This window comes from Diceros bicornis, chromosome 21 (genome assembly GCF_020826845.1).
Source record: "Diceros bicornis minor isolate mBicDic1 chromosome 21, mDicBic1.mat.cur, whole genome shotgun sequence".
NCBI lineage: Eukaryota > Metazoa > Chordata > Mammalia > Perissodactyla > Rhinocerotidae > Diceros > Diceros bicornis.
In genome coordinates this window covers 10,820,511-10,848,418 of record NC_080760.1, presented here as the reverse complement: position 1 = coordinate 10,848,418, position 27,908 = coordinate 10,820,511, and the positions used below count along the sequence as shown (strand labels likewise).

Sequence of the window (27,908 nt, the reverse complement as noted above, 5' to 3'; positions counted from 1 at the left end):
GGAAATGATGCATTAGATCATATGTTGACCATTCTTATTTTAGATCCTAATTATGTATCTTTCTTTACGAATTCTGAAATTCTTTGCTGGAATCTCCAAATATTGCTGCAATTACCACAAATCTGGCTACCTTATTTCTACAGCAGCAAGTACCAGCAGTCTACATTTACGTAGTGTGATTCAAATATGTACCATGAATTATAATTTTCCAATATCATTTTACCTATTGAATCACAATTTCCTGAATGTCACCCTTACAATTACATAGAACCCTACCCTCTACAAATCAAAGTATGTTTCATACACTATCCCTTTTAACTCTTCTGCTTACCAATCAACAAACTCAGTTCCAAAGAAATTAACCTTTCATGACCTCAACTGCCATAAAAGTGGCAAAAATTGTGTCTTAAGAATACATTTCCCAGCTAACATCACACTCAACAGTAAAAGCTGAAAGCTTTTCCTCTAAGATCAGGAACAAGGTAAGGATGGCCACTCTCATCATGTCTATTCCACGCAGTACTAGAAGCCCTAGCAGAGCAATTAAGCAAGAAAAAGAAATAAAAGCCATCCAAATCAAAAAGGAAGAAGCAAAATTCTCTGTTTGGAGATGACATGATCTTATATGGGGAAAATCCTAAAGACTCCACCAAAAAGCTGTTAGAACTAATAAACCAATACAGTAAAGATGCAACATACAAAATCAACATGCAAAAATCAGTCACATTTAGGGCCGGCTCGGTGGCATAGTGGTTGGTTTGCACGCTCCGTTTCAGCAGCCTGGGGTTTGCAGTTTCGGATCCTGGGCACAGACCTACGCACCACTCATCAAGCCATGCTGTGGTGGCGTCCCGCATTAAATAGAGGACGATGGGCACAGATGTTAGCTGAGGGACAATCTTCCTCAGCAAAAAGAGGAAGATTGGCAACATATGTTAGCTCAGGGACAAACTTCCTCACCAAAACAAATGAAAAGTAAACAATCCTATTTATATTAGCACCAAAAAGAATAAAATATTTAGGAATAAACCTAACCAAGGAAGTGAAAGACTTATAAACTGAAAACTATAAAACACTAATGAAGAAATTAAAGGAGACACAAATAAATAGAAAGATATCCCACGTTTATGGATTGGAAGACTATCAATAAAATGTCCATACTATCCAAAGCATTTTTAAATGGAAAAACAACCCTAAAATTATACAGAACCATAAAAGACCCTGAGTAGCTGAAGCAATTGTGAGCAAGAAGAACAAAGCTGGAGGTTGCACAGTTCCTGATTTCAAAATATATTACCAAGCTATGGAAATCAAAAACATTATGGTAGTGACATAAAAACAGACATATAGATCAATGGAAAGAACAATGAGTCCTGAAATAAACCTACACATATATGGTCATCTGTTGTTCAACTAGACTGCCAAGAATACACAGTGAGGAAAAGTTAGTCTCTTCAATAAATGGTGTTGAAAAAACTGGATACATCTATACCCAAAAATAAACTGAAAATGGATTAAAGACTTAAATGTAAGATGTGAAACCACAAAATAACTAGAAGAAAACAAAGGGGAAAAGGTCCTTGACACTGATCTTGGAAATGACTTTTTTGGATATGACAACAAAAGCAAAAATAAACAAGCGAGACTACATCAAACTAAACTTCTGCACAGCAAAAGGAAATCAACAAAATGAAAAGTAACCTACAGAACAGGAGGAAATATTTGCAAACCATATATCTGATAAGGGGTTAATATCCAAAATATATAAAGAATTCACACAAATCAATAGTAAAAAATAAATAACTTGATTAAAAAATGGGCAAAGAACATAAATAGACATTTTAAGAAGACATACAAATGGCCAACAGGTACATGAAAAGATGTTAAATATCACTAATTATCAGGAAAATGCAAATCAAAACCACAATGAGGCATCACCTCACACCTGTTCGGCCTTTATAAAAAAAACAAGAGGGCCGGCCCCGTGTCTTAGCGGTTAAGTGCGTGCGCTCCGCTGCTGGCGGCCCGGGTTCGGATCCCGGGCGCGCACCGACGCACCGCTTCTCCAGCCATGCTGAGGCCGTGTCCCACATACAGCAACTAGAAGGACGTGCAGCTATGACATACAACTATCTACTGGGGCTTCAGGGGGAAAATAAATAAATAAATAAAATTAAATAAAAAAAATGAAAAAAACAAGAGATACGTGTTGGTGAGGTTGTGGAGAAAAAAGAACCCTTGTGCACTGTTGGTGGGAATGTAAATTAGTACAGCCACTATGGAAAACAGTATGGCGGTTCCTCAAAAAATTAAAAATAAAAACATACCAAAAAATAAATAAATAAATAAATACCATATGATCCAGCAATCACACTTCTGGGTATATATCCATAGGAATCTCCAAGAGACATCTGCACTGCCATGCTCATTGCAGCATTATTCACGACAAGGAAGATATGGAAACAATCCAGGTATGCATCGATGGATGAATGAATAAAGAAATTGTGGTATGTATGTATGTGCACACACATATACACAATGTAATATTATTCAGCCCTCAAAAAAGAAAGAAACTCTGCTATTTGCAACAAAATGGATGACTCTGGAAGACATTATGTTAAGTGAAATTAGTCAGTCACAGAAGGACAAATACTGCATGATTCCTTTTATATGAAGCCTCTAAAATTGTCAAAAATATAGAAGTAGACAATAGAATGGTGGTTCCCAGGGGATGGGGAGAGTTTCAATGGGTATAAAGTTACAGTTATACAAGATTAGTAAGTTTCAGAGATCTGCTGTACAACATAGTGCCTATAGTTAACAATAAAGTATTGTGCACTTAAAAATTTAAGAGTAGATCTCATGTTAAGTATTCTTACCACACACACACACACACACAAAGAGGCAAGGAAATATTTGGAGGTGATGGATATATTTATTACCTTGATTGTGGTGATGGTAACATGAATGTACACATATGTCCAAACTCCCAAACTGTATACATTAATTATGTGCAGTTTTTATATACTAATTATACCTCAACAAAGCTAGATGAAAAAAGAAAGTGAAAAAAAGAAAGAACACGTTTTATAAGTTCCTGGTCCATTCTTTTCCCAATGGATTATTTGCCTATACCCGAGACTACTTTAGAGAAGTAAAATGAAGTGTATGACCTACTAGGAGTGGAGTATAAAATATAAGTATAAAATATACATTCATACACATGTGCAAGCATACATATAATTTATAATGTACTAGAAAATTATTAATAATCTGTTCTCTATCAAAATAAATGAGTATTTTCTGTAATGCCTTATCATTTATAATGCAGACCAAAAAGAACAATGATTGACCAAATCATATTAAATATACAAGGATATAAATGATCACGGGAATTCTTTACATGATAATTCAGGAAAGGACTTATTAGCATTTAATTTTTTAAAAAATCTAAACTTCTTGAGATTTATAAAACTGTAGTAAGAGTAATGATTTGAAGCATAGAATTTTAAGTCAGACAGACACGGATTTGAGCCCGTTCTATGACCTTTGTAAACTGTGTTTAACTTACATAACTTATCTTTTCCACATTCTAAAATAGGGATAATAAGAAAAGCTAAGTCACAAAGCTGTTATGAACACTAAATAAAATAATGTTTCATGACAATGATCCTGTTGCTGCTATTATTGCTTTTCCTTCAAATAAAGGAATTGCACTTTTAGTAGATTTATTGTGTAACTTCAAGATATTTTCTTGTTTATAGATATTATGATTTTTAAAGAATTCAAGAATAAAATTTTTTAAATGTACCTATTTACAGCCTACACCTTGGTATATTTTCACATATCACATTACAATGTATACAGAATTTTTAAAGGGAATACCCTCTTGAGAAAAAAATGAAATAGTAGGGATTTTTCATTTATATGTCTACTGTATTGATCTGCTACTTTTTTTATTCCTCAATTTACTATATGACATGCACTCCTTCCTATCAAGTTAATTCTAATTTGCATAAAGAAGGAAGGTAAACCCACTGGCAGGCTTCTAGAAGGAAACAGTACTCTCAAACTGGGAAATTTGAGGAGAGTTTAATAAAGTCACTATTTATAAAAGTTTGATAGGGTTTAGGGAAACCAATAACGTCCCCTAAACCAAGAAAGGTAGTTCCCTAAATCCACGAAGTTCCCTAAAGCTAGCAACAGCAGGTAGTTCTTTACCACGCTAGGCCTAAAGAGCCAAAGGGAGGTAGCAATGGTCCATATGAGAACCACCTAACACTGGCTGTGGCCTTCCAGAGAGGGGTGCAGGCAACTCACAGCACCCTATCAGGGAGGGTACCTGGGGAATACCATCTGATACTCCACCTCCCCCTGCCCTTTCATCTCCTGCTCATGTCTCTCACTGGCCATATCCAAGAGGAAGCCAGAGGACAAAGGAGCTCATTGATGCCCATACAGGTCAGTGTCCCAGGCACAGAGAAGGTTGGAAAAGGATGGAGAGTGGCTATGGAGGAAAAATGGAAGATATCTAGCACATATTCCAAAGCCAAAATGTACTTGTATTTTGTGCTGTATATCAAGTTGCCAGATAAAGTACAGGAGGCTCACTTAAATTTAAATTTCAAAAAAATAATGAATTTTTTTCATATAAGTATGTCCTGTGCAATATTTGGGACTTACTTATACTAAAAAAGTATGCGTTACTCACCTGAAACTCAAATTTAAGTGAGCTCCCTATATTTTTATTTACTAAATCTGGTATCTCTAGCTATGTGGAATAATCCAAGTTATAAACCTCTTCTACCATAAGGATTCAAGAACTGACTACATCTAATCAGAGGGAAAGCAAATGATGGCTTATACTCGGATGTCCAAACATATTCTATAACCACTCCCCATCATGTTGTAATGAGTTCTTCCCCAACAACAAAAAAATTTGGTTCCACATTTTGCTTACCTCTGGCAAAACTTCAATGTTGTTCCTGACCAGAAGCAGCTTCTGGAGCTTCTTCAAGAATTTAATCTCTTCAGGTACACAAATGAGCTGATTGTAGTTAAGCTGAAGCTCAGAAAGATTCTCAAGGAAACAAAGTTCTCTAGGAATGCTGGCTAGCTGGTTATGATTAATACTCAAATATGTAACACTTCTTAATCTAAAAAATAAACAAAGTATATGAATAAACTCACAATAAGAAAGTCCATTGTACAGACACCACTTATCAGAAGCTAAGTGTCAAGTCATCTTTTGTAGCTCATCTGAGCCTTACTTAAATCAAATATTCACAACTACTATGAATCATTTGAGCATAAAAAGTCTCTGTTGAAATTTTACTTTTAAAGATATTTTATAATCAGATGGCTCATGTTAAAAGTATTTTATGTAATCAAAACCTAGATTTAAGAAAAAGAAAATTCTGTTTTCATTCTTTTTATGTATACATTGGCCATATTAAAGAGGAAGCCAGAGGACAAAGGAGGACTCATACATATACATACATACATATATATACACACAGGGATACAGAGATACAGGTATAGATACAGATGTAGATGATAGAGGTATAGATACAGCCCTGACGATTAGCGATCTTGAGCATCTTTTCATGTGTCTGTGGCCATCTACATGTCTTCTTTTGAAAAATGTCTATTCAAGTTCTCTGCCTATTTTTAATCAGTTGTTTGTTTTTTTGCTAAGGAAGATTTGCCCTGAGATAACATCTGTTGCCAATCCTCCTCTTTTTGCTTGAGGAAGATTCACTCTGATGTTTGTTATTTTTGATATTAAGTTGTATAAGTCTTTATATACTTTGGATATTCACCCCTCATTGGATGTATAATTTGCAAAGACATACCTTGTCCTATATAAATGTGAGAACCACGTAGCTGCTGTGGAATATGAAAAGACGAATCAGCCACACATTCTGCCCTTATGTATATCATGGTCTAGAAGGAGATATTAGAGCCATAAGATGAGGATAGAAAATGCCATTGGATGGGGAGAAAAAGATTAAGGAAACTTGTGTCCATAATTGCAGAGATTGTACCTGAGGTCTATCACAAGCTTTTTGGAAGAATCAATATTTTGAACTCAGCCCTGAATAATAGGATTTGTAAAATTAGGGCAATAGGAGGACATAATCAGCTGAGAGGGTGTTATGAATAAAGAAGCAGAAAGAAATTAGTACTATTGAGCACCAACTGTGTACCTGTGTATTAAATTTAATCTTAATTAAATTTAATTTAATTAAGCACAAAACTGAGGTTAGAATTATTACCCTTATTTTAGAAATGAGGAAAATAAGATTGGAGGCAGCAAATAACTTGCCCAAATTACCCATCTGGTAAGTAACAGCATCAAGATTCAAAAGCAGATGTACCTGCTTACAAAGCTAAGAATGAAAATACATAATGACCTCAACATTGAACGTGTTGAGAGTAAAGTAATAACAGAATGAGGTGACATTTTCAGACAGTTAAAAAAGGGAGACTGGAGTGGGGCCAGCCCGGTAGTGTAGCGGTTAAGTTTGCACGCTCCACTTCAGCGGTCCAGGGTTCATGGGTTTGGATCCTGGCGGTGGACCTACACACGTGGTGGCATCCCATATACAAAATAGAGGAAGACTGGCACAGATGTTAGCTCAGGGACAATCTTCCTCGAGCAAGAAAAGAGGAAGACCGGCAACAGATGTTAGCTCAGGGTGAATCTTCTTCAGCAAAAAAAAAAAAAAAAAAAAAGTGTAAAATAGATATAAGAAAATAACAATGATCTGTCTTTAAAAAAAAAAAAAATTTATGTAAGACCTAGACAACGAAAGTAAAAAGCATTGCTGAGAGAAATTAAATAAAACATTAATAAGTGGCAAAATATACTGTAAAAAAATAGTTTAAGTATTAAAGAAAGGTAATATAAACAAACCTGCTGGAACTAAAAGCAGGGTCACAGACTACAAACTCAATATTTTAAAAATTTATTGTATTTCTATATAGCCACAAGAAATTGGAAAATATGTTTTAAAAACTCCATTTACAGTAATACCAAAAAACACATAAAATAGTTAAGAATACATTTAACAAAAGATATGAGAGACCCCTACATTGAAAACTATAAATTACAACTGAGAAAATTTAAAGGAGCTCTGAATAAAAGTAGAGACATATCTTGTTCATATATAGAAAAAAACAATATCGCTAAGATGCCAATTCTTCCCAAATTGATCTATAGATTCAACTCAGTCCAAATAAAAATCTGAACAGTTTCTTTCATCTAAAAATTAACAAATCAATTTTAAAATTTATATGGAAATTCAAAGTACCTAGAATGCCCAAAATTATTATAAAGAATCCAAAGTCAAAGGACTCACATTATCTGATTTCAAAGCTCACAACACAGCTACAGTAACCAGGATAGAACGGTACAGGAGAAATGATACAAAAATAGATCAATGGAACAGACTGGAGAATCTAAATACTTACCCGTAAGTGGTCATTTGATTTTTGACAAAGGTGTAAGGCAATTCAATTAAGAAAAGACAGTCTTTCACCAAATGGTGCTAGAACAACTGGATAAACACATGGAGAAAAAATGAACTTTGACCATTACTCCATACCGAGCACAAACATCAATTTGAGGTGAATCATAGACTTAAATACAAAAACAGAAACTAAAAAGCTTGTAGAAAAAAATATAGGATAATATCTTGATAATTTGAGGTAGGCAAAGATTTCTTAAGAGGGCCACAGAAAGCACTAACCTTAAAATAAAAATATTTATAATTGGCGCCCATCAAAGTTAACAACTCCAGTTCATCTAAAAGTACCATTAAGAAAATTAAAAGGCAAGCCAAAGGGGCCGGCCTAGTGGCGTAGTAGTTAAGGTCAGCATGCTCTACTTTGGCAGCCCAGGTTCGTGAGTTTGGATCCTGGACACAGACCTACACCACTCATCAAGCCATGCTATGATGGTGACCCACATACAAAAAAGAGGAAGATGGGCACAGATGTTAGCTCAAGGCCACTCTTCCTCAAGCAAAAAGAGGAAAATTGGCAACAAGTGTTAGCTCACAGCCCATCTTCCTCACCAAAAAAAAAAAGGCAAGCCACATACTAGAAGAAAATATCTACAATATACACACTTGTCAAAGCACTTGTATACAGAATACATAATGAATTCTTACAACTCAATTCTAAGAAAGAAAATGACACAGTTTTTCTTAAGGAAAAAAATACTTGAAACAAACACTTCACAAAAGAAGATAAATAAATGGTGAATAATAACATGAGAAGGTGCTCAACGTCATTAGACATTAGGGAAATGCAAACTAAAACTACAATGAGATGTGACTTCACACCCACTACAATCGTTAAAATTTTAAAAACTGCTGGAATGTAAAACGGTACAACCACTTTGCAAAACTATTGGCAATTCCTTATAAATTACTATATACACCTACACTCCTACTCTATGACTCTACAACTCTCCTCCCAGGAATTGAAATGAAAAATAAATTAAACATATGTTCACAAAAAGGCTTGTAAAAGAATGTTTATAATAGCTTAATTCATAATAGCCCCAGATGGGAAATATCCCAGATGTCCATAAACAGGAGAAAATAATCTGTGGCATATTCACACAATGAAATGCTACTGAGGATAAACAAAAAACAATAAACTACTGAAAAATGCAACAATAAGGAGAATCTCAAAAAGAAAATTATTCTGAGCAAAAAAAGATACAAAAGAGTACATACTGTATGATTCCATGATTTAGTTCTAGAGCAAGTAAAACCAATTTGTAGAGATAGAAATGAGAATAGCGGTTGCCTATAAGGGGTAAGAATCCACTGGAAGGCTGCATGAGGAAATTTGTGGATTGAAGGAAATGTTCAATGCCTTCCTGGTGCGTGTGCAATTGTCAAAACTCATTGAAACGAACACACAATTTTTATGTAATTTTTATTCAGCAGAGAGAAAAGGCCATTAGATTTAGTTTCCTAAAGGCATGAATAGCCTTTGAAAATGATATTCAGTAGAATGGAGAGGGAAAAAGAGACTTTTGAGGGGTTAAGTAGGAAACAAAAGCAATAGATGGAGAGCCCTCTAGAGAAGTCTGGTTATGAAGGAAAGGAGAGAGAATGAGGGAGCAGGAGAGAAAAGGCAAGAAGTAGGCTTAGCCTTGAGGTCTACCCAAGGCAAGATAAAGAGGCTGAAAAGAACTGAACTACAGGAACCCAAATTTCTCAGTAAAATAGGGAGCAAAGGCATTTGCAGAGAGTATACAGGGTCAACGCAGGCAGGACAAGCCAGAGTGGAAAGAGGACAAACGTGTGGAGTTCCTGTAGAGAAAGGGACAGGGAATTTTCTTCATTAATCACTGTTATAATCATTAACTGATTCCTCACTGAATTACTATTGTGGGAGTTGGCTTTTCATTCCTCTGTTATTTGAAGGCACTAAACTGAGCTTAGAGGCTCTTGTAAACGTGTCCATTATTCATCAGGTTGAGTCAAGAACACAGCTACAAGGATTTTCAACTTCATCTACTCAAAATTCTTCCTTTACAGAGGAGAAAGCTAAGGTCCAGGGAATTTAAATTACTTGCCCAAGGTCACAAAGCTAGTTGCGCAAAGATATGACCCGAACCTCGTTCGCCAGATCTTCCAAGGTGTCCTCTTTTCATTAGAGCATCAGTACATAAATCAACTGATAACGCTGAATAAATAAAAAACAAGCAGACTATTGGCATTGGCATTGCTATAAATATTCCTCTTCTTCAGAAATTAGATCACATCAAAAATTCTTCTAGTTGCTCTGACTTAAAACATTACTTTCTCTGTAAAAATCTACCTTGGAAACATAACACATTGGCTAGAGGTGAATTGGCATCAACTGTGGGTGCTGCAGAAAGCCCTTTGATGAGGACTGTTCACGGTTTTGTATCCTCCTTTAAAATCTGGATGCTCTTATCTCGTAATACATCTGTTTCTACTCAACAGGCAATAAGACAGTCTCCAAAGGATACCCCAGCAGGGTTCTCTCTCCATCTGTGGGACCAAAAGCCCAAGAGGGTGTTTTGCCCGCAGGACAAGGCCCTCAGCTGGCTCCAGAAAGGCTCAGTAACGGCAGCCCATCTGTGCAGCTGCGCAGGATAAGGAGAAGCAGCATTTTGTTGTTGTTAATGATAATAAAATTAGGAGTTTTTTTAAATGAAAATGACATCTCGGTTTTAAATCCGTTGCTTTTATATCACCTTTTCCATCAAGTTGAAAATGGTTTACAATACTCATATAAAATAAAATTTAATGTCCCCAGTTCTGCAACAGAGCAAGCTCTAAGAACCCCAGAGTTGGGAAATCAATAGCACAATCAACTTTAGAGCTTTGTTTCAACTCCCACTTCTACACTTAGATACCAAGTCATGCTGTTTCTCATTTCTCTCAAGTGTTGAAGGAACCATCTGCTTAAAATCAGCGGCTTGCCTCAGTCCTTCAGACGCCCCCTTGCTGTGCATAAATCCCACCAGGCCTTGAGGCCAGGCATCACGTGTCCAGACGACCAGGGTCTGGATCACAGAGGGCGGTGGGGGGATGGGGAGTGTTTAACCAAGTCTCAGTATAAACAAAATTACCTGCTGATTTCTGGAGGAATCCACGTAAGCTGATTGTTGTTCAGATTAAGCAGGATCAAATTTTGTAAGCCATCTGTTAGAAAATAATTTTAGTCACTTTAGGTATCTGTTAGAAAATAATTTTTAGCCACTTTTCTATACACCTTTGTTTTCCTTCTGGTTTCTTGCCTTGGCCAAGTCTTTCTGAGTTGCTGGTACAACCTAGCAACACCAGTTTAAGATATCTTCTTAAACTAGCTTCAGCAAAAAGAGGGAATTTATCACAAAGTTACAAAGCTAAGTCAAGGCGCCCAAGGACAGAGGGTACAGCCAGGCTCACCACCAAGTAGATCCCAAGATTTTTTTTTTTTAACTCAGAACGTCAGACCCATAAATGTTTGCTGAGCAAATAAACGAAGTCCAAACGTTCTTCTTTACAAGCGGCACTCATCGGTCCAACAGAAGGCCGCGGCCGGCCTGCCGGGTCAGCGGGGCCCACACGCGTCGCCTCCGGACTCCCGCCAAGCGCCCCGCACGTGCGCGCACCCGCGCGGCACCCGCGCCCGAACTGCCGGCCTGGGGTGGGGAGCACGCCTCCCCTTCACGTGTTCTGGGTCCCCGGGCCCCCGCCGCTGCACAGCCCGTCGGGGAGATGGCCGTCGCCATGGCCTCTTTGGGGCCGCGCAGCTTGAACTTTCTGGCGAAGAGGACGAAGCGGACGCAGAGTGCGTCCAGGTGCCCGTGCAGCTCCAGGGCCGGAGTCTCCTTCAAAAGGGACGAGTAGCCGTGCCGCAGCACGGGGAACAGGGACTTGCGGATCTTCACCAGAGACTCCAAGGAGCTGGGGAAGCCTCGGCAGTGCTTCTAGGGATCCGGTCCTCGGTGGTCACCAGCTTCTGCACCGAGCTCAAGACCAAGTCGACGTACTGGGGCTCTGCGCGCTTGCCCTTCTGCCCCCGCTCGGCGTACCAGTTGTCGTGTGTCCCTCGCGGCCATCGTGGGGCATGCCTCTCCTGGGCAGGATTCTGAGGTGGTGCTGTACTGCAGGTGGACATGGTGGGAAAACGTCGCGGGGTGGCTCGCCAGCCGCTCCGTGAGGTCCATCTCCCCGGGCAGCACCACCAGCTCCTTGAACTGGAAGTCGGCGATTGGTGACCTCCAGCTCTGGGCACGTTTTCTTTGCCGCCGCAGGCTTCTCCCGGTGGGGCGTCGCTCTGGACTTGCACATGAGCCAGTCCATGGGTGCGCGCGGCCGCCCAACACGCACGGCCCTCAGCCGGCGCAGCCAGAAGTTATATACACACACATATAATATATACATAATATTATATAATTATAGGCTCATATGTATATGTATTGGCCATTTATATATGTGTGTGTGTATGTATATATATATGCATACACACACACAGTCCTTTGGCTGCTCTTGGTGGTTACAGAAATCTCATGCTTGCGTCTCCTGGACTTCTGATGCTTATTCTGAACCACTGAACCAGGTTGTCATGGCCAAGGAGACCCACACCATGCTCCAGGCTAATAGTCTGTCTCCCCCAGAGCTTCTCCAAGTCGGGTAGATTATACTCTCTCAGTATCTCTGCAGAACATAGAATTTCATTTCTCATTACAGCTTCTCTCAGCTTCATATTGGTATTCTCCCTTTCCCCCTCTCCCCCCCTCCCCATTTCTTCTCTTTTGAATATATTATCTCTAATTTTCCACATATTCATAGCCATCCCACAACTCCTGCGTTTGAATGTTCACAGACAGGGGAGACAAGAGTTCTCAAACTGAAATGCCTGCAGGAACCAAGAAGATAACTCGGAACACAGCAGTGGGCCTGGCAGGAGTGTACTGAACTGGAGAGCACTTAGCTTTATCTGACAGGGCAGCTGCCATTAAGCCAGCTCCTGGCAATTGCTGTCACCTAGGAATGTGATTCCAGTGTTGCCTAATCTTTCTTTTGTAACATAAGTAAATAAGAGCCAGAGATCCAGACTTTTATATAAACTCTCTTGATCTGTAGATTTTTGCACTAAATTCAAATTTCTAAAAGGCCAGACAAAACAGAACCAACCTATTTGTGAGCCAGATTCAGCCCATGGGCCACCACTTTGCAACCTCTGTCTTAGTTCATGTAATTAGCTCAGATCAATTGAACTGTTTTAGAGTCTACCATAATCCCCAAGAAAGAAAATATGACTGACTCAGCTTGGGACACATATCTAGCCCTTGTCCAGTCTGCTCTGGTCAGGGGGACAGGGTCATGTAATACATGCTGTACGGTGCTCAACTCCCTGACACCAAACTATTGCTGTGCTTGGATAATAAGGAGCTGACATAGAATGTGATTTATGTCAATCACATGGGATTTTCCAAGTTCAACAGCCCAAAATCAAGAAATGCAGAAACTAAAGACATTCTTGGGCACTGTACACAGATTACGTATATTTTGTAAACTTCAAATTTAAGGGCAACACAAGAAAAAAATTGTTTCTTTATAGATATCTAAATTAGCATTAATTAGGTTGCTTAATATCATTTATATACATCAGGTTTTACCCAAGTTTTTCCACTCAGTATAGTTAATAAAATAGTGTTGTCTATTTGTTTGCATGCCCTTAATTTTTTCTTATGTGTAAACTGTTTTCTTCCTAAGTAAAATATAATTGAACTCAGAATATGTGGCTTTGTATAAATAATGTTCATAAGCATCAATAAGTGTTTGTTACAGTTCTCGTTTTGAGGAAAAATATTTCTCCAAAATACATGATCTAAGATTTTAAAGAGATGGCACCAGAGTCTGTGTGCTATTTGCCAAATATATCCCTAATTTAGTGCCCCATGCAGTAATACCCTTAATAAATGCTGCTTGATGATGACAGTGGTTATATATAGGACCTATACCTCAAAAGTTCATAGAACCTTATAAATTCTATAATATAGTTCTAGTTTTACTACTGGGAACAGACACATAAAGTGGTGAAGTGTGTTACGTGACTTAATGAAGCTATAAAAAGCATCTGGATGTCTGTCATGCATTCTGTCCTTAAGCCCACTCTACCTGTATTAAATAGGAAGAGGTTCATAGCGAATGGAGAAGTTATAGATTTAAAGGAAACACAAAGAAAAGAATGCCAATTATTGGATCTTGTATCTTTCCTTTAAAATTCTCCTCCAATTGATTTAAACTTAGCCATCTTGATCAAAGATTGTGACTTAGTCTCCAAGACAGAATAAAAAGTATAAAGAACAAGGAGAGCTGTGGAGAGCTTTTCTTGATCTGATCTTCAACTAGTTTTCTCTCTGGCATAGAGAAAGGGCCCCCATATTCAAGAGTCTAAACGTACAATGATACTGAAAAGGGGAAAACTCACGAACACTAATGCTTACTTATATTCTTAGGTGTATGTGTGAAGATATATATAATACAATAGTTGAAAAAAAGGCTTGTCCCCAAAATTCCTTAATTTCAAGAGTAGTGTGTAAACATCTCCAACAAGAAAAGATTAAAACGTAAAATTCCTTTTCACTTTAGTTCCAAATTGTTAAATATAAGAGGATTAGCTTGATCCTATAATGTTGGTCTTCTTTGATTAACTTACCACACACACCAGCTGCAAATCTACGAATCCTATTTCCAAATAAATGGAGCTTCCTGAGGGATGTAAGGTATTTCATCTCTTCTGGAACTTCTTCTAAGAGATTGTTTCCCAGATTTAGTGAGGTCAACTGCAAACACAGAGAGATTTAATGGACTCATACATTATCCATCTTCAAATAAGAAAAAAGAAATGATTAAGCCCCTTTGCTGAAACTGATGTAACCTAAGAAAACTTGAACATGATCTTTAACAATTATTTCACATATACCTAAAATGATCTTTATAAATAAAGTTCATTTGAGCTTCATGTTCAAGCACTTTATGTTAATTAAAGCACAATTTAATTTTCAATTAAAACACTTACCTTCATTAAAATTGTATTATAAACCATTCCAAAAGTATTTAAAAATACAATTAATGATCCATTCACAACTCACTCGAGCAACTCAAGAATATGGATCCACGGACTCAAAACCGGTAAAAATTCAGCAAAGGGGCTAATTTCCTGAAATCAGAAATATAGCCAAATATCTAAAGTCTTCCTATTATAGTACTGCCAAATGAGCTGCTTCATTTAGGCCAGTAAGACCTCTCCATTACACGGATACAGCCAAGGGGGTGCGGGTGGAGGGGCTTTACCATCATTCCATATGATCACAAAGTTTGTAAGAGAAACTACTGACATGGTATGTTAGGACATCTGCCTTGCATGTACCTGTTCTACTAATGACAAATTGGTTATATGTAGGAAGGACCACACATAAGAGGAATTAGAAAGATCCTCCTTGATCCAATAAATCAATGATACAGGATTATTCTCTAAAACATGGTATTTTTCTTTGATTTGAAATCAGTTGTATCTTCCAAGCTACAAAAATTGTGTTTTCTTTCACTCCCAAACATAATTTACCATTCAGATTTCATTTCCAAATTCATACTTCAGAATTTTAATATTAAAGGGTAAAAAAAGGTATCATAGGAGGTTTTACAAATTAATGAGTTTACATAAGACAAAAAAATTATAAAGAAGAAAATTTAGACAAGTTACATTTATGTTTAAATATCACCTGGTATTTGGTATGGATGTATTTTAATGATTTAAATTAATATAAAATAGACATAAATATATTTACAAGGAAATTCCTTGTCCTAGAATTCATGAAAAAGGTTTTGCTTCCACACATACTTTCCTCTGAGAATTGCCCTTGTCCTATAAACAAAGGACAATACATCTACCATCTTGGAGACCTTATTCTTTTGTAAAGGTGAAGTTAAAATATATTCACGTAGTCATTCCAATGAAAAGACTTAATCTAGAGTCTGTGACTGTATTAGTTTCCTATTGCAGCTGTAACAAATTTCCACAACCTCAGTGGCTTAAAACAACAAAAATTTATTATCTTACAGTTCTGGAGAACGGATATCAGAAATGGGTCTCACTGACCTAAAATCAAGGTGTTGGCAGGACTATGTTCCTTTCTGGAGACTCTAGCCGAGAATCTGTTTCCTTGCCTTTTCCAGCTTCCAGAGGCTGCCCACATCCCTTAGCTTTTGGCCCCTCCTTTCATCTTCAAAGGCAGCAATGGCTGGTGGACTCTCAAATCACATCCCTCTGACACTCTTCTACATTTAAAGAACTTCATAACTACATTGGGCCCACCCAGATAATCCAGGATAATCGTCCCATCTCAAGGTCCACTGACTATCAACCTTAATTCCATCTGTACACTTGATTCCCCTTGATATGTAACCTATTTACAAATTATGGGATTAGGATGTGGGCATCTTTGAGGGACCGTTATTTGCCTACCACATGACTATTTCAAGTCTCTTTTCCAAAAAGGTGATAGATATCATTCTTTTGCCTAATTTTAGTAAAAAATTCATAGCAGTTGATCAGTACTGAGACCCCAACAAAATCTCTGTGAATACTACTGAGGAATACACGAGTGTCAGGAATTGTGAAAGCTCTGAGATTTTACCCAACGTGCAAGCTGACAGTTAACCTGCCACCATTTCATAGATGCTGGTAGAAAGCATGAGACCCCTGGAAAGACACAAAGGATAGTTTATTACTCACAGCAACAGCAGTGCCCAAGACATGGCCATTTTTGCACTAGCAAAATGCAGAGTCAGATGATACCTGGATGTGAGAGAGTCGTGTTACAAAAGAGGAACCATGAGCTTAGAGAACCTGAATCTCCTGAACCTGTCTCCAGAGGGAGACACTACCTCTAATTTCCAAGGCTATCTGCTATATAAATATCCTTGAAAGTTAGTCCAGAACAAAGGCAGGCAGTACTCTGCTTACAAGACAGGCAAAAGCATGAGAGACTCATGGAGAACTGCCTCCAACAAAGAGATGGTAACACATAATTTTAAAGCAAATAAGTAACAAAGAACGGAGCTTGTGATTTCCCACACCCTCAATGCTTTCAAGGCATTTCTGAGTGCACACTGTATAATGCTCATTTAGCATGTTATTCTGTAAGTTCTCATGTATGAGTTATATTTTTGTCCTTGTGTTTTACAGAATCTAAGGGTATGGCCCAGCTATATGATGATAATACAGTAATTTGTTTTCATGGTATATCAAAGGGAAATCACAGGATACAATCAAGCTTGACTATAAAGTGGGGATCTGTTGATTGATTGAAATATATCCACAAACAAATTGTAAAAAAATGCAGTCCAAACTGCCCATATAACCATCACTATGAGGAAGCAGGTGGGTCAACATTCATTTAAAAATATGCCTTGTCTGCCTACTATGAGCCATCAGTTTTAGGCACTGGACATACAGAGGAGAATAAGACATGTAAGATCTTTACCCTAAAAGCACCTACACGGTAACAGTGAGAGAGCAACAATAAAACGAATGAATGAATGGCTGAACAAATTAATAAGAAAAATAACAGACAGCATTAAGCGCTCTGTGGATAATTAAAAGAATGAGGAGATAGTCATTGGTTGATCAGGGAAGCTTGCCTTAGAAGTTGAAATTTAAACTGAGATGAGTGACAATAAGAAAGAAAAAACAGCCAAAATAAAGACCCCAAAGCAGGAACATTCCTAGTGTCATTGAGGAGCCAAGAGATGTGGCCGATATGGCTGAGCATAATGGGTAGAGGAAAACGCAGCACAAGTAAGGTTGGAAAAGTGTTCTTGGGCCAGACTATGTATGGTTTTGTAAACCAAGGTAAGGAGGGGGGTTTTACTCTAAGTGCAGTGAGAAATGACTGTAGGGTTTTGAGCAGATGTGTAGCATTACTTGATTTGCATCTTAGGAGCACTCTGGCAGCTGTATAAAGAATAGTCTTCAGAGGAAGCAAGAGATGAAGCACAGAGACAGTCCAAGTGAGAGGTGAGGATGGCTTGGGCTAGAATGGTGGTGTTAAAGGTGGAAAGACGTGGATGGATTTGAGATATGCTTTGCATATAGAGGCAGAATGTTGTGAGATATAAGAGAAAGAGAAGAATCATGGATAGAATCAAGCTTTGGAACTTGAACACCTGAGATGGGGAAAACTGGGACAGGGCAGGTTTGGAGGAAAGACAAGGAATCAAGAGTTCAGTTTTATCCATGTTAAAATTAAGATGCCTTATATAAGGAGAGAGATAATTGCAGAATCAAAATCCTTCAGAAGATGACAGAGAATAGGACCCAAAGTACAAGTGGGTGCTGGCCTTAGATAAGAGTAGAGACTCTTCAGGCCGGCCTTGTGGCCTAGTGGTTAAGTTTGGCAAGCTCCGCTTCAGCAGCCCGGGTTCAGTTGCCAGGCATGGACCTATACCACTCATTGGTGGTCATGCTATGGTGGCGACCCACATACAAAATAGAGGAAGATTGGCACAGGTGAATTAGCTCAGGGTGAATCTTCCTCAAGTAAAAAGAGGAGGATTGGCAATGGATGTTAGCTCAGGGTGACTCTTCTTCAGCAAAAAAAAAAAAAAAAAAAACAATGAAAGTGTAGAGACTCTTCATTGGGTGGTAGGGAGGAAAGTAGAGAAGGTGTGTGCAGATCAAGGCAGCAGATGGATTAAGTGATGGAAAGATGAGGGAGTTCCTGACTGACAGTGTCTGTTTTCTCAATGAAATATAGAAACAAATATGAAAAAAGTCATCTGCTGGGCAGAGGAGATGTAAGAGGTTTGAGGAAAGGTAACTTTGAAGAACAATCTAGGGAAACGTATAGGGTGGTTGACAGCCACCGTTGGTTTTCTGATTCATCTTAGCTCCCAAGAAGATGATATAAAATACTTAGATGACCCAAGAAAAGACACTTTCTCTGACTTAACTACACGGCCCTTTGACTAGAAAAGGCTACCATGTGAAATTCTGAGGTCCACAACCAGGAATATGACAAATAGAAGATGAAGAGCTTTCAACTGAAAACCTCAACCTTTAAAGGATTTCAAAGTTAAAACTAAGATGAAGTAAATGGAACTGGGATTATTCTTGAAAGAATAGGATAACTAAAAGAAGATTCATTGATCGCATTTAAATTCATAAAGGTATCCTAAAGACCAGGTGGTTATATTCTGTCACCATGGCAAATATGTCAGAGCTTCAGCTTAGATTACATAAATTATGCAGAAAGGTCCAGAGATACTATAGCAAGGACTGAGTTATCTTTGAGAAATACCTCAAGACCCAACCTATATGTTTCATTAGTTCAATTACATTTATTATATGGTTATTATGTGCCTGGTACTATTCTCAATGCTAGAGAGAAAAAGACACACAAGATCCCACTCTCATAGTGCTCTAATGTTGGGAAGTGAGACAGACAACAAATAAGTAAACAAATAATTTCTGTTAGTGTTAAGTGCTACATATGAAGAAAAGAAAACAGGATAATGAGAAGGAAAGTAACTTGGGGCCAGATTGGGTCATTAGGGAAGACCTTTCTGAGGAGGTGATGTTTGAGGTGAGCTATTTGGAATGCCTTGACAAGGTTGTTCCAAATGGTGTTTTACTAAGAGGGTTTCAGAAGTAGCAAGCATTCAGAAAGAGCACACACAGTGTTTCGATAGTAACATTCTCTATGGTTATGGGCAGTTCCTGAGGGAAGGCTTTAGTTATATACAAGACAACTACTTGATAAGTTGAAAATTTACATTACTTCAATAATTATCTACAGTGAAGTTCTGTTGGGATTCTCAGTGTAACTCTTCTGTCCCTTGGAAACTAGCATATTGCCATAGGTTGAAAGACACCATTGCTACTAAACGGTTTATCATGGACTCATGACCCAGGGAATTACATCATCTTACAATCAGAAAGAATATTTATAAGTCACCTAGTGCAGCATATAAAATGCAAGTGAGCATTATATATCTTTTTCATGAACATAGTAATGGGTAGCTCCTTTATCTTGTCAGGAAGTTTTATTTACGTATTTTCTTATATTTTTTTATGTTTAGGCTCTCTGTGACTTCTACTCAATTCTTCCCACAGCAATCATAAGAAATAGTTTTATTCCCCCTCCTCTCTCCCATATAGCAATCTTTCAAATTTTTGAAGATTGCTATCATAATCACCTTAAATTTATTTCATGCTTCCTTAACCATTTTCCCTCAGGACATAATTTCCAGACCTCTCACCATCCTGGTCACCCTCTAATTTTTGTAAGTACCCCTTTCTGGAAACACGGTGCCTAGGGTGAGACAGGAAATGTGATCTCATAGCATAGATGCTAGTGGGACCATGGAATCTCCCTCGGGCAGATGACTACACTCCTATTAATGCAGCCTAACATGGCATGCACTCTTTCAGCAGTAGGGCACGTTGTTGGCATATAATTAATTTTGTCTGTGGCCAGCGAAAACCCCTAAGTTAACAGTCAAGGAGATAACCCACATCCTGGCCTTGTGCAATTGAATTCTTAACTTAAATGTAGGAATTTACAGTTATCCCTTAAAAATTGCATCTTGTTGGTTTTGGCTCAAAAGACATCTCAAGTTGATGTGATGTTCTCACTCTAAATTCAAAGTCTAAAACTGGACAACGTCGATGGGCAAACCAGATCTGTTTTTCCCATCCCCACTTTGGCTAATGCACCCACCATTCTTGTAATCCTATGGTGGCCAAACTTTGGAATCGCCTAGGACTTCTTTCTCTCTCTCCACCTAAATTCAATCAGTCACCAAGTCCTATTCTCAAAATTCCTTTTAGATGCATATTTTTCAGCTCTATCCCATTACCAATCACCCTAATACTAGAATTCATTACTGCCTGCCTATAGCATTACATGGCCAAAGAAAGGGATGTGTTATCATTTATATTCCCTTTAGCCAATCCTACTAGATTATATATTAACAGCTGCACAAATAAGCAATCCATGAGGAATTTCTCTACCCAATGTCCTAAATGTTTCTGATCTCCCTGTAGCCTTTTCTACATCTTCGTACACTTGCCCAAAATAGTATCTGTCTATCCCAACGCTTCCTAAATTTGATTTGATTTATTTGATGGCATTGGCACACTCATACCTCTAAGTTATAATTTATCTATCTGTGGCCTGTCTCTAAATAGATGTGTGTGTTTCCTCTTACATCTTGGATATCAGTGTCCACTGAGGCCTTTGTATTATAGAATCTAGGTTTAACGTGTAGCAATCTTTGTACAAGTGGGAGAGAAGAGGACAAGAAGTTTGATAAGAAAAAGTACTGATCGATTTCTTAATGACAATACTAATGACTAACTTTTTAATAGAATTTAATATGTGCCAAACATTGTGCTATGCAGCTTTGTACATTGCCTCATATGGACCTCAGAATATCCCTAATTTTACAGAAAAGGGATCTGAGGTCCAGGCTATGATTTATGGCAAAATAACATAGCTTCACTCTATCACCTATATTGCTAACTTCTATGCTACACTGTCTACAGTATTGTGTGACTATTTTTAAAAAGAATTTACTATTGCTCAGAATGATCATATATAAGCACATATATGCACATGATACACACACAATGGAATTGTCTTGTACGCAACACGTGGAATTCTCATTTTAAATATTCTTGTTCTGTTGGTTTGCACACTCTTTAGTCAGTATTGTGCAGTAGGCAAAACACAGGCTTTGGAGACCATCTGCTGTGCAATGTACTAGGTATGTGATCTCAGGCAAGTCATTCAAATTCCTAAGTCTTCCTTTTTTTTTTTTAAAGGGGGATACTAGCATCTACTTCTCAGGGCCATCTTAAGGAAGACAATATAACAAAGTGCCTGGCAAATAGCAGATATTATGAAATGCTAGCTGTAATCTTTTAGATCCAGGAGAAGACCGGTTGACAAAATGTGAGACATACACATTGCTAGAAATGCACTAGGTGCTTCATATATATGTTGACACTTCTACTTGGTTTTAAAATATTAAATCTGTCTGTTTTCTTAATGATTTCTAACTCATTTTTTCAAAGATTTCTAAATTCACAGCCCCTTTTGAATAACATTTTCAGGAAAGAGAGAAATGTTGGCCAGAGAATAAAAGCTTTCTATTAATTTGTTAATTTTTCTGGAAATTTTTTTCTTATTGTTTCTACAGTGGTAATGTGTGTCAGGATTCTGTTGCTACTAAACTGTCACTATACCTTGGTTTTCCAATTATTACAACAGATTTCTGTGTTTAACATTTCCTCTTGGCACGTCCCACCCTCCAGAAGGCCATCCTCCTTTTGCACTTGCATGGCGCTGGGTAATTTCTATGGCCGATGATTATCTTCTGCTTTGTATTACACTGATTCATGTACATATTTTACCTCTACTATTAAGGTGGAATTTTGCAATACCAGGGTCTCTGTGTGATTCATCCAGCATTCAAAGAGCAATGTCTGGAATATAATAGTTGCTCAATAAACATTAGTTGAATGCTGCCTGCTTAGGTCATTTCTATAAGTTAATGGTTCAAATTGTGGAATACTCATAATGGCTCCACATTATTTTTTTTAAATCAAGTATCTGTTGAGCTCAGCCAGCTCCAGCCTGCCCAGCTTGATTCACTTCTTCCTGCTAGGACGCACGCATGCTTTACTCTAGCCATCCGCTCATTCTCACTACTCCTATATTTCATTCAATGCAGTGCCTGTCATATGTATGCCTAGAATTTGGACCAGGCAAGTTCTCCTAACATTTAATTATGCTGTGCTTGTAGCTATTAATTACAACTATAAAATTTTATGCTATTTATTATATCTTTCAATTACTTATTTGATTTTTTAAATGATATCCATGACTAACTTGGATAAAAACTTTTTTTTAAAGTGTAAAGAAAAAAAAACAGCTCAAATGTCCACCTTTATCTGGAAGTCTTTCTGAACTAAATCATGGTTTGATGATACCATTTTGGAACAAACTGTTAGATCATTTGCCTATAACATGTATAAATATGTTTGAGCTAGTGGTTGAAATATTAATCCTTAAATTTCTTAAGGACAGTGTATATTCCCATTCACTATACCTAAATAGTACATAATATAGTATCGGGTTCTGTAAACTATTTAATAAAAATAATTGAATCAAATTAATGAGAGAAGAATAACAAGGTTTTTCCATTTTTTAATTAGCATGTGTATGGCCAAGGTGTATGGGAGAGGGCAGCATTATGGCTCACTCTGCTAATCCTTATAAATGCCTTGTTTTAGGAATCTGTAGCATCTTTAAGGCCACAATTCAGTACAATTACCAAATGCTTCTTCTAAGTCTAGCTGTTTCTGAAAGAATTTATTTGAATAATTTTCCTAATTTCAAAACCATTATTTATTTTTGCAGTAACTTCATAGTATATAACTTCAGATTTCTCAAAACAATTATAATTTCATTAGAAATAGAGGGGAAGGTTCCAAGGCCCAGCAGGGCATCTAATCTCTAGAGATCCCTGCGAACTCCAAGCACTCTCCCCTTAGAGCCCAAAATTAAACCCAGTGCCATGGAATTGGTAGTTCCTACTCATTCCATATAAGAAGGAATCTCTGATTTGCATTCATAGTAAAAGCGTTAACAAAGCATGACCTTTTAATATCCTCTCAGAAGCTTCTTAAGGAAAGAATAAATAAGAAGCAAGGACAAGAATTCCAAATTATCAGAAAAGGGGAATTACAACACAAAACTGACATTCAATTAAAATGTAAAACCTTAAGTGTTTGGAAGAACTAAGCATTTGGATGTTTGAGTGAGGGTAGGGGCTAAAATTTTCTGTGTGACCAGTATAGGTAAGACATTCTATATGAGGTAATGCTGACAGCAACCTTAGGAGCTAAGAATGATGAAGCCCATTTTACAGATGAGTCAAGTGAGGCACAGAGAGATTATGTGAGTTGTTCCACATCACTCAGCTGCCAAGTGAGAGAAGAGAGTTGGGCCTCTTCTAGACACCTGACTGCCAGCTAGAGGAAGAAGCTGAAGTTCTAGTAGGGGTGCAGGAGGCTTAGTGCAGGCCTTGGCAAAGAAGAGGCAAAGGAGGACTGAAAGGAGCATGGAAAGAAGGAAGTCATGAGGTACCTCTGTACCAGGACAGGATACAATAAAGCAGGATAATGAATTCCCATTTTGATAGAAAAGTCAGGCTTAGAAAACAGGGTGTATTACCTACTGAATGGAGGAAGAAGATATTTCCAGTGATAGGAAGAGGACAAAGGACAGGCTTGATGCTGACAAACAGTACAAATGACATCAGATCCTTTCTGTTCTGCTAGGCTTAGAGAGTGAGACCCAGAACCCAAGGAAGGAGAGATAGGGAAGTCTTTGCATATGCTGTCCCTCGTGTGTTCCTCCACATAACTTTTATCCTTCAGATCTTAGCTTGACTGCACTTCCTCAGGGTCACCTTCTCTGACTTCTCTGACTAGAGATGCTCATAGCACAATATAATTCTCCTTCACAGCACTTTTCACAATTGTAATTTTACAGCTATTTGTATATTTGATTACCTTTCCCCACTAAACCTGAGAATAGGGACACATGGATGTTTTTATTCCTTTTTGTATTGCCAGTATCTAGCACAGTGCCTAGTCCACTGCAGGCACACATAGTTATTTGTTGAACATAAGGAAGGAAAGAAGGAAAGAAGGAATGGAGGAATGGAGAAGGAAGGAAGGCAGGAACAGAACGAGGGAGGGAGGAAGGGAGAAAGGAAGTTAGTTGATTGAGTGAGAGGTCATCAAGGGCAGTACGTGTATGAAAAGGAGAGACTAGGGACGCAATAACAAATTTACAAACTACCCAACTCTGCTTAGAGTTGGCATTATTTACTGTCAATTGTTTATGGTAAAATAAAATGCTAAGGTAGACCACATCTTTGTCCTAGGCAGCCACACACGTGAGTCCCTTAAGGGAAACATTGCTGCACTGCCACTGGACCTTATGATGCACGCCAACAATGCTGCACACAAATAGAGACGATGGCTATTTGTTTTTGGGGGGCTTTTAAAACTATGACTGATTTACCTGTGAGGGACTTTTGTTCCTAGATGATGCCATAATCATGACTGGCACTATGTTTGGTTAAGCTGGACTTTGAAAATGGCTTCCATTCCATTCCAATTAACATTGTATGTCTTACCAGGCATCAGGCACTAGGGACAAGACAAGGTCAAGGTCTCCACTCTCAAGAGTTATAACGTATTTCTTTGAAAATTGTTGATATCATAGAACTTCATTAGTCACAGACCAAATGTATTCACAATAAATTATAAGACATTAAAAAATTTTTTTTCATGTCATTAGAAGTGATTGACATTATCCATATTTTCATTAGTTAAATTAGCAAAGAAAGAAAGAAGAGTTAGGATCTGTAGTCTCTAAAGAACTTCCTCCCATTTTATCATTGTTGCTAGTTATACCATAATGGTAATACTAATCATAAAAGCAACTGTAATTTGTTGAAGAGTTCCTATGTGCCAGGCATTGAGCTTTACATATATTAACATTTAATTTAACCCCAAAACATGAAGACAGGGACCATGTTTTATTCACACCTGTATCCTCAGGACCAGCATAGACACAAGAAGATGAATGGTAAATCTTTATCAAAAGAATAAATATGTAAACAAATGGAAAATGGGGACAATCCATGTAGTGCTCAAACCTGCCATCTTTAGGAAGCCCAGTTTTTGTTTTTAGGAGCTATAAATTGAACACCATACTCTGGTAAATTTCACACTAAGTGTATAGAACAATAAAACAATAGAGCTAAAAGCAACCACAAAAGAGATCTCACTTTGTAGATGTATTCACTAGTTGAATGACCTTGACGAGTGACTTAACCTCTTCCTGAACCTAAATTTTATTAACAATATGAGGGTAATAACTTTCTTGAAAATGAACAGAGTTCTTAGCATTGTGCCTGGCTCTCAATAAATGGTTGATATTTTTATTCTATTTGATACTATTTTTTGAGTACAGAAATTTAAAAGTATTATTTTTGTTTTAAGAACTTAAAAAATAGTGACTATTTTAATGCTGTGCATTGTGTGAAAAATGTGACCAAAAAATCAGTATATTGGGGCAAACTGGACTTCCTACAATGATAAAAGAAAGACTAGTCCAAAAAGCAAGCACAATATAGACCAAAAAGAAATGTAGAGGGGGATAGTTTCAATCATTATTAATGAAAGGTATGACCTATAGCAACACAAGAAAGAGTTCAAACTAACTTTTGAAAAATACTTGTAGGGATTTTATAGAAAATTGTTAGAATAAGAATTATTATGATCTTTGAACTATGATATATATATCACCAAGTTATAAAGACCACAAGGACACTCTGTAGCAGAAGTCATTCATCCACATTTCAGCTGAATGCACAACATGCCCTGCCCACTTCCTCTGCTTTATTTCTCTCCCTAGCACTAGTCACCACCTCACATTCTGTTGTTTTGCTTATTTGCTTCTTCCATCTCTTCTGACTGAAATGTAAGTTCCATGAAGGCAGGGGTTTTCATCTGTTTTGTTTACTGCTGAATCACCGGTTCCTAGTGCTTGAGACACAGATGGTGCTCAACACTTATGTGTGGATTGAATAAATGAAGGCAAAAATTGAGGCCCAATGAGAGTAAATGCCTTATATTTAGCTGGTAAGTGGCTGAACCAGTTTAGGTATCCAGAACATCCAAACTGTCATCCAGGGCTCTTTGCAGCTCTCTAAGCTCTCTCTTTACTGAAACCTTCATCTGCCCTTTGTATTAGTTACTGTGAGAATGACTGAGCACTATTTCTGAACTGTGTGAGTAATCTCCATCCATCTTTTGAAGTTTTCTAGCACATTTTATTCGAGCTGCTTCTAGAACTCCCATTATAAAGGGGAAACAGATTTTATCAAAATTCCACAACCTTGCAGATTCTACATGGAAAAAATTAATAGTGCATGAACAGCTAACCATTAATGCCATTAGCCTAAATTTGACTTGTCAAGCACTTTAAAGGTAGGCCACAAGAAGCCTGGTTTCTAATCAGTTGAATTCTTCTTTAAAAGTAAGGCGTGAAAGGGGCTGGCCCGGTGGTGTAGCACTTAAGTGCACATGCTCCGCTTTGGTGGCCCAGGGTTCGCGGGTTTGGATCCCAGGTGCGCACTGATGCACCGCTTGTCAAGCCATGCTGTGGCAGCATCCCATATAAAGTAGACGAAGATGGGCACGGATGTTAGCCCAGAGCCAATCTTCCTCAGCAAAAAGAGGAGGATTGGCATTGGATGTTAGCTCAGGGCTGATCTTCCTCACCAAAAAAAAAAAAAAACAAAAGTAAGATGTGAGGGAGTGACATCAGCATCATGGCAGAGTGAGGTGTTCCCTTGGTCTCTTCCCCCAAGATACAATGAAAAGGACATTGATTGACCAACAGAGGACATCCATACAACACAATAGACATCTGAGAGATCTACGCACTCATACATCTGAAAGTGGAGATACTGGATCTCCTGAGAAGCAGTGGAAGGAGGTAAGCAGATCTCTTCTCCCTCCCCAGTGGCAGTGATCTAGGGTGCAGTACCTGACACAGCGGCTGGCACACAACTCTGAGAGGAGTTGGGGGAAAAGGCATCCCTCTGTGGGAATGCTTTCCCTCTCAGAGCTTCTTCTCAGCCTGTGGGAACACTCCACACTGAGGTGGCTCAGTCACCGCGAGGGCGCCCCTACCAAGCAAAGCAGCCCAGGCAGGCTGCCAGTGAGTGCAGAGCAGGAGCATGGGCAGGAAAGAAAGTGCCCCCTCCAAACCCATCCCGCCTGGTGCACTAGCTTGGCTGGTCAGCCAGGGCAGGAGATCCCCACCAGAGTTGCCTGCGTGTGTGAAACAGTGGTGGCCAGACGCCAAGAGCCTTATCAGCACAACTGCCAAAAGGCACAACTTCCAATGGATGGGCACAACTGCCAGAGGACATGGCGGGCTCAGAAAACACAGGTTCTGCACCCCAGTGGTGGCAGGTGGAATCTGCCATCAGATACTACCACTATGCACCAGCAAAGATCCACCTCATCAAACAGTATGAAGAAATATGTTAACACTCCACACCAGTAGCAAAATGACAAGTGTTCAGAAACCAATCCTGAAGTCACAGAAATTTACAACCTAAATTATAGAGAATTCAAATAGTTATCATAAAGAAACTCAATGAATTACAAGAAAACTCAGAAATACAGTTCAATGAACTCAGGAATAAAATTAATAAGCAGAGGGAATTCTTCACAAAAGAGACTGAAACTCTAAA

The 27,908-nt window shown here is 38.2% G+C and overlaps 2 protein-coding genes and 1 pseudogene across 2 annotated transcripts in view; all 3 read right to left on the bottom strand.

The window, feature by feature from the left end:
• SLC26A7 (solute carrier family 26 member 7) overlaps positions 1-27,908 on the bottom strand; it is a 255,412-nt gene that overhangs the window by 204,549 nt on the left and 22,955 nt on the right. The gene's annotated exons all lie outside the window — the stretch shown is intronic.
• The window catches only part of LRRC69 (leucine rich repeat containing 69), a 91,554-nt gene that overhangs the window by 55,946 nt on the left and 7,700 nt on the right, over positions 1-27,908 (bottom strand). The window contains exons 2-4 of the mRNA XM_058564577.1: positions 14,209-14,335; positions 10,628-10,700; positions 4,961-5,156 (exon numbers count right to left, since the gene is read on the bottom strand). Coding sequence (XP_058420560.1) covers positions 4,961-5,156; positions 10,628-10,700; positions 14,209-14,335 — 396 coding nt within the window. The remainder of the gene's footprint in view (positions 1-4,960; positions 5,157-10,627; positions 10,701-14,208; positions 14,336-27,908) is intronic.
• LOC131419747 (MOB kinase activator 2-like) lies at positions 11,054-12,037 on the bottom strand (annotated as a pseudogene).